Source organism: Galeopterus variegatus, unplaced genomic scaffold (assembly GCF_000696425.1).
Source record: "Galeopterus variegatus unplaced genomic scaffold, G_variegatus-3.0.2 Scaffold3508, whole genome shotgun sequence".
NCBI classification, from domain to species: Eukaryota; Metazoa; Chordata; class Mammalia; order Dermoptera; family Cynocephalidae; genus Galeopterus; species Galeopterus variegatus.
In genome coordinates this window covers 83222-91425 of record NW_007729619.1, presented here as the reverse complement: position 1 = coordinate 91425, position 8204 = coordinate 83222, and the positions used below count along the sequence as shown (strand labels likewise).

General features: G+C 39.6%; 1 protein-coding gene across 1 annotated transcript in view; it reads right to left on the bottom strand.

Annotated features, from left to right (window-relative positions):
- LOC103600917 (disintegrin and metalloproteinase domain-containing protein 18-like) overlaps positions 1-7757 on the bottom strand; it is a 144385-nt gene extending 136628 nt beyond the window's left edge. The window contains 2 exon segments of the mRNA XM_008585260.1: positions 6856-6932; positions 7421-7757. Of these exon segments, the coding sequence (XP_008583482.1) occupies positions 6856-6932; positions 7421-7757 (414 nt within the window).
- Positions 7758-8204: the final 447 nt, after the last annotated feature.

Sequence of the window (8204 nt, the reverse complement as noted above, 5' to 3'; positions counted from 1 at the left end):
TTTAAAAAAATGTAGCAGAATTCCTAGAACTGAAAGACTCATTCAATGAAATAAAAAATGCCGCAAGACATTAATCAGCAGATTAGAGCAAGCAGAAAGAATTTCCAAACCCAAGATGGTCTTTATGAAATAACCCAGGCAGACAAAAAAAGAAAGAAACAAGAATTCTTTTAAAAAATGAAGAAAGTCAAAGAGTGCAAGCAGACAACTTTAAGTGCACAAACATCCAAATCAATCATGGTTGTTCCAGAGGAGAAGAGAAAGGTAAAGGTATTGAAAATCTATTCAATGAAATAATAATGGGAAATTCCTGGGTATAGGGAGAGACAAAGACCTTCAGATCCAGGTAGCTCAAAGATCCCCAAACAGATTAAAATATCTCTCTGAGACCCATTGTAGTCAAAATGGCAAAACTTAAAGACAGAGAGAATACTAACAGTGGCAGGAGAAAAGCATCATGTCATTTATAAGGGAGCCCATATTGGACAAACAGCAGACTTCTAAACTGAAATTTTATAGGTAAGAACAAAATGGGAAGACAGATTCAAAATACTAAAAGAAAAAAAATGACATACAAGAATACTCCTCCCAGCAAGGATATCCTTCAAAAATGAGGGAGAAATTGTGTATTTCCAAGGCAAATAAAAAACTGTAGGAGTTCATCGCCACATGATCAGCCCTGCAAGGACTTCTCAATGGAATCCTGCATCTGGAATCAGAAAAGCAATAACTAGTACTATGAATACACAAGAAAGAACATAACCCACTGGTAAAAACACAAATGCAAATGAGAAAGAAAAAGAAAACTAAATCTTACCACCTCAAAAAAAAAAAAAAAAAAAGAAAGAAAGAAAAGAAACTTCAAAGACAAACAATAAAAGGTGAAGGAACAAAAGATACTTAAAGCATCTAAACAAAAAGTGACAAAATGCCAGGAATAAGACAATACCTCAAAACAACAACTCTCAATGTAAATGGATTAAACTTCCCACTCGAAAGACACAGACAGATGGATTGCATAAAAAAGCTAGACCCAACTATATGGTGCCTTCAAAAGATTTGCCTCACCTGTACAGATGTGCACAACTAATAGTGAAGTGAGGGGAAAAGATATACCATGCAAATGGAAACCAAAAGTGAATAGGAGTAGCTGTTCTTATATTGGATAAAATAGACTTTAAACCAAAAAACATAAAAAGAGACAAAGAAGGCCAATATATAATGACAAAGGGATCAATTCAGCAAGAAGACATAACAATCATAAATATATATGCACCCAACACTGGAGCACTGAGATATATAAAGCAAACAGTATTACATAAATAAAGAAATAGATGGAAATATTAATAATAGTGTGGGAATGAACACCCCTCTCTCATCATTGGACAGATCATCCAGGCAACAAATCAACAGAGAAACAGGATTTAGAATATATTTTAGACCAATTGGACCTGGCAGATACATACAGAACATTTCATCCAACTGCATAATATACATTCTTCTCATCAGCACATAGAACATTCTCCAAGATAGACCACATGCTAGGTCACGAAACAAGTCTCAATAACTTTTAAAAGATCAAAATCATATCAAGTTCCTTTTCAGACCACAAGAGATTAAAACTAGAAATTCAGAACAAGAAAAATTTAGGACTATAAACAACTACATTGTAATTAAGCAACAGGCTCATGAATGACCTATGTGTCCAAAAGAAATTAAACAAGAAATTAAAAAATTTCTAAAAAACAGTGAAAATGAAGACACATCATATCAAAACCTGTGGGATACTGCAAAAGAAATACTAAGAGGTAAGGTTATAGCAATAAATGTTTACATCAGTAAAACAGAAAGATTTCAAGTAAACAACGTAATGCTGCAGCTCAAAGGACTAGAAAAACATGAACGATACAATCCCAAAGTTAGTAGATGGAAAGAAATAATTAAGATCAGAGCAGAACTAAATGATATAGAGATCCAAAAAAATGATACAAAAGATATATGAAACAACAAGTGGGTTTTCTGAGAAGATAAACAAAATAGACACACCACTAGGTAGGTTAACCAAAAAAAAAAAAAAGAAGAAGAAGAAGAGAGAAGATGCAAATTACAAAAATCAGAAATTAAAAAGGAGACATTACAATTTATACCACAGACATACAAAATATCATGAGAGACTATTACAAACAACTATATGCCAACAAATTTGAAATCCTGGAGGAAATGAATAATTTCTGAACACATACATACTTCTAAGACTGAACCAAGAAGAAATAGAAAACTCTAACAAATCAATAACATACAAAAAGATTGAAGCAATAATCAGCAGTCTCCCAACAAAGAAAAGCCCAGAACCAGGTGGCTTCACTGCTGATTTCTACCAAACTTTTAAAGAGGAATTAATACCAATTCTCTTCAAACTATTCTCCAAAATTGAAACAGATGCCACTCTCCTAAGCATATATATGAGACCAGCATCACCTTGATACCAAAACTATACAAAGATACAACAAAAAAAGAAAATTACAGGCCAATAGCTCTGATAGACATAGAAACAAAAATTCTCAACAAAATACTAGCAGTCAGAATGCAGCAACATATCAAAAAAATTATATGCCATGATCAAGTGGGATTCATCCCGGGGATGCAAGGATGGTTCAACACTTGAAAGCCAATAAATGTGACACAGCAGATCAACAGAATGAAGAATAAAACCATATGATTATCACAATAGATGCAGAAAAAGCATTTGACAAAAATCAACACCCTTCATCATAAATACTCTCAGAAAATTAGGTATAGAAGGAAAGTATCTTGACACAATAAAAGCCATTTACAATAAGCCCACTGCCAATATCATCCTGAATGGCGAAAAACCAAAGGGTTTTTTTCCCTTAAGAACAGAAATCAACCCACAGATTTACAGCCAATTGATCTTTGAGAAAGGCACTGAGAACATACATTGGGGAAAGATGCCTGTTCAATAAATGGTCCTGGGAAAACTGGACATCCATATGCAGAAGGATGAAACTAGACCTGCACTTCTCATAATATACCAAAATCACCTCAAAATGGATTAAAGACTTAAGTATGATACCTGGAACTATAATACTACTAGTGGAAAACACTTAAGGAAGTAGGACTTGGCAAAGACTTTATGAATAAGAGCCTCAAAACACAAGCAACAAAAGAAAAAATAAATGGGATTATATTAAACTAAAGAGCTTCTGCATAGCAAAGGAAACAATCAACAGAGTGAAACAATAACCTACACAGTGTGAGAAAATACTTGCAAATTATACATCTGACAAGGGATTAAGACTCAGAATATATAAGGAAGTCAAACAAGTACATAGTAAAAAAAAGAAATAACCCAATTAAAAAAAGAGCAGAGAACATGAATAGATATTTTTTCAAGGAAGACATTCAAATGACCAATGAGTACTTAAACAAATACTCAACGTCACTCAACATCATCAGGGAAATGCAAATTAAAACCACATTGAGATATCATCTCACCCCAGCTGGACTGGCTATAGTCAAAAAGACTGAGAATAGCAAATGCTGGCGAGGGTGGAGAGAAAGGAACACTCCTATGCTGTTGGTGGGACTGTAAAGTAGCACAGCCACCATGGAAAACAGTGTTGAGTTTTCTCAAACAACTACAGATAGATCCACTATAGGACCCAGCATTCCCACTTCTAGGCATATATCCAAAGGAATGGAAATCATCATGTCAAAGGGGCGCCTGCACTACATGTTCATCACAGCTCCGCTTACAATAGCCAAGATATTGAACCAACCTAAATGCCCATCAGTAGATAACTGCATAAGGAAAATGTGGTATGCATATATGATGGAACACTACTGAGCCATAAAATAGAATGAGATTCTGCCAGTCACAGCAACATGGATGAGCTTGGAGAAAATTAAGTGAACTTAGCCAGGCACAGAGGGAAACATACCACATGTTCTCACTCCTAAGTGGGAGCTAAGAGAGAAAGAATGAAAGACAGGCCGCAGTGGTGTGCTGGGCGTGTAGAGGGAGAGAACAGAGCTAGGGTTGCTTGGGATGGAGGGTTGGAGGACGAGGGAGGTCAGGGAATGGTTGGGTAGAGGACGAGGGGAATAATGGCTATTTATGGTAATGGGCATGTGGATAGTGTCGGTCTGTGATAAAACCACTTCACGTCCTGCATGCTTGCTGCGTGCTTCTTGACGAGCAGTAAGCAATCTGAAGTTCAAAGTGATCATTCAATGGCAATGTACACACAGTAGTAAATCAGAAAAAAACAAATAGAAGAAAATAGATTTTTTTGCAAAGAATTTTTCAACAGAAGGCAGTTTAGTGTAGTGAAATTGGACTTATAAATTAGTGGTTAGACTATGTTGTAACGCTTGCAGCTTTGATACCCTTAACATTTTTTTATCTTCTTCTAAAAAATGTGTGTGTGTGTATATATATATATATTTCTTAATTCAGAAGGTTAATGTGAGAATTATACAAAATTAGTATATAAAAATACAACTTCTCTAAAAGAAATTATTTTATTGTGATCACCAAATGAAATTTCACATGCAATTAATTTATTTTTATTATAATTTTTCAGTGCTAGAATATAATCATGGTAGGTTCCAATACTGGATGCCAATCAAGAAAATATTCAAATATGAATGCCTTAATTTAATCACTTAAAAAATACCAGGTAAACATTTTTCAACTTATTTTTGGTGTTAATATTTGCACTGTANATAAGGAAGTCAAACAAGTACATAGTAAAAAAAAGAAATAACCCAATTAAAAAAAGAGCAGAGAACATGAATAGATATTTTTTCAAGGAAGACATTCAAATGACCAATGAGTACTTAAACAAATACTCAACGTCACTCAACATCATCAGGGAAATGCAAATTAAAACCACATTGAGATATCATCTCACCCCAGCTGGACTGGCTATAGTCAAAAAGACTGAGAATAGCAAATGCTGGCGAGGGTGGAGAGAAAGGAACACTCCTATGCTGTTGGTGGGACTGTAAAGTAGCACAGCCACCATGGAAAACAGTGTTGAGTTTTCTCAAACAACTACAGATAGATCCACTATAGGACCCAGCATTCCCACTTCTAGGCATATATCCAAAGGAATGGAAATCATCATGTCAAAGGGACGCCTGCACTACATGTTCATCACAGCTCCACTTACAATAGCCAAGATATTGAACCAACCTAAATGCCCATCAGTAGATAACTGCATAAGGAAAATGTGGTATGCATATATGATGTAACACTACTGAGCCATAAAATAGAATGAGATTCTGCCAGTCACAGCAACATGGATGAGCTTGGAGAAAATTAAGTGAACTTAGCCAGGCACAGAGGGAAACATACCACATGTTCTCACTCCTAAGTGGGAGCTAAGAGAGAAAGAATGAAAGACAGGCCGCAGTGGTGTGCTGGGCGTGTAGAGGGAGAGAACAGAGCTAGGGTTGCTTGGGATGGAGGGTTGGAGGAGGAGGGAGGTCAGGGCATGGTTGGGTAGAGGACGAGGGGAATAATGGCAATTTATGGTAATGGGCATGTGGATAGTGTCGGTCTGTGATAAAACCACTTCACGTCCTGCATGCTTGCTGCGTGCTTCTTGACGAGCAGTAAGCAATCTGAAGTTCAAAGTGATCATTCAATGGCAATGTACACACAGTAGTAAATCAGAAAAAAACAAATAGAAGAAAATAGATTTTTTTGCAAAGAATTTTTCAACAGAAGGCAGTTTAGTGTAGTGAAATTGGACTTATAAATTAGTGGTTAGACTATGTTGTAACGCTTGCAGCTTTGATACCCTTAACATTTTTTTATCTTCTTCTAAAAAATGTGTGTGTGTGTATATATATATATATTTCTTAATTCAGAAGGTTAATGTGAGAATTATACAAAATTAGTATATAAAAATACAACTTCTCTAAAAGAAATTATTTTATTGTGATCACCAAATGAAATTTCACATGCAATTAATTTATTTTTATTATAATTTTTCAGTGCTAGAATATAATCATGGTAGGTTCCAATACTGGATGCCAATCAAGAAAATATTCAAATATGAATGCCTTAATTTAATCACTTAAAAAAATACCAGGTATGGGCCGGCCCGGTGGCGCACTGGGTAGTGCGCCGCTTGGGAAGCGCGGTGGCGCTCCCTTCTCTAAAAGAAATTATTTTATTGTGATCACCAAATGAAATTTCACATGCAATTAATTTATTTTTATTATAATTTTTCAGTGCTAGAATATAATCATGGTAGGTTCCAATACTGGATGCCAATCAAGAAAATATTCAAATATGAATGCCTTAATTTAATCACTTAAAAAATACCAGGTAAACATTTTTCAACTTATTTTTGGTGTTAATATTTGCACTGTAATGTTATGGCATTTTTACTTTCCTTTCCTTTTTTTCTTCCTTTTGCTAGCCATTACTGCTGCTAAGTGTGATGCTTATGTCAAATTTTGCAGGCCCAAATTCTACTCAAGACCGAATTCATCACACGGTGGCCACTAGTAAACTTTTGAATTTGTTGGCTGGACCCCTGTTGTGCATATTTCACCTTGATTTTGTTTTTCTTGCTAGCATGATTGTTGAAAAGGGTTCACAGTTTCTTGAGAATTGTGACAAGTAAGTATGTAAGAAGCGGTGAAGGGACAGAGAGAAAGACAAGGGGGTTAAATAGCAGAGATGTGGGAATACGCGGGTCAAAACGCACCGAGACCAAACAGCACATTCAAAACATTCTGCTTCGCGGGGGAATCCAAGTGGCCAATAAAAATAGTCTAAAAACTTAAACATGAAAAGTGTTCTTCGTTATTTACCTTCGTCTCTGAAACTTCACTGTCATTCGACCTCATCTTCCGAGGAACTGTGACACGCAGGAATGTTGCCTCGGAATCTGCAGTAAAAACGTTTTGGTTTGGAAGGTTTTTGCCTGTTTCATCCCCAGTCTCAGTCCAGCCTGGGTGCTTGTCCCTGAGTTTATGACACAGTCTGAAACTGCTGAACAAACTGATTGCATGAACCGACTCTGCACAGTCACAGCTTTCATTGGATTTTCAATGACAAATTGAAAACGGCCCATTGAAAACGTGGCTGGAATGTTGAGGCCGATCTGTTTTAACTCTGAGAACGTTTTAGGTTGAAAGAGAAATTTAAAAAGTAAAAGCAAGAAACACATTAAAAATCCATTAACTCTATTTAGCTGAGGTACGAACAAATAAACCAAAAGTCAGACGTCGCCATTCTGCGTGACCGTCCTGCAGCTTCTCAGAACCGCGTATGTGAACGTCCCCGCGGGAGGAATAAACGGAGCGACGCCCGCCCGCCCGCGTCCCCAACGCTGTGACGCCGGCCCCGGACCCCCCCGCTGAGGCCTCTGCTCGCCTGGCCCGGTCGGGGACGGGGGACACTGAGGCGGCCACAGCAGGGGTCGGGGACGGGGGACACTGAGGAAGCCACAGCAGGGGACGGGGACGGGGGACACTGAGGCGGCCACAGCAGGGGTCGGGGACAAGGGACACTGAGGAGGCCACAGCAGGGGTGGGGGACGGGGGACACTGAGGTGGCCACAGCAGGGGTCGGGGACGGGGGACACTGAGGAGGCCACAGCAGGGGTCGGGCGCCGAGCTAGGGGACCCGAGCCCCAGGACCTTGTCGTCCTACAGGAGCCCCGCGGCTCACCCGGTCCGAGCCCGGCCAGCAGGGCCAGGAGCAGGAGCATGTCCGGCCGGGGCAGGAGGCGCGGACGGGGCTGCGGACCGTTGGAGGCCTGAGGCTCGCGGGCAGCCCCTCGGTCACGGACCACCGGGGGACACGCGCCGCCCGGGCATCCCGGGGCAGGACCGGTGACAGCGGCGACACTGTCCACGGACGGCACGGGGAGCGCGGCCCCGGCACACGCGTCTGGGCGACTGGCCCGTCGTGCGGAGGCTCAGATGGTCCGAGCCCCTCGGCGGTGACACAGGGACAGAGAGGCGGGATCTGCCGTCAGAGCGAGGTCCCAGGAGCTCCGCTTCTCCACCTGACCATCTTCTGACGGTTGTCACCACTGTCACGTGGGATAGAAATACTGTTACTACTGACTATTGTCACCACCACGTCACTGCTGACTTCGTGACTTGTTATCTTGGCAAACAAGGAAAAATCAAGAAAATGGAACTTTTCTGAC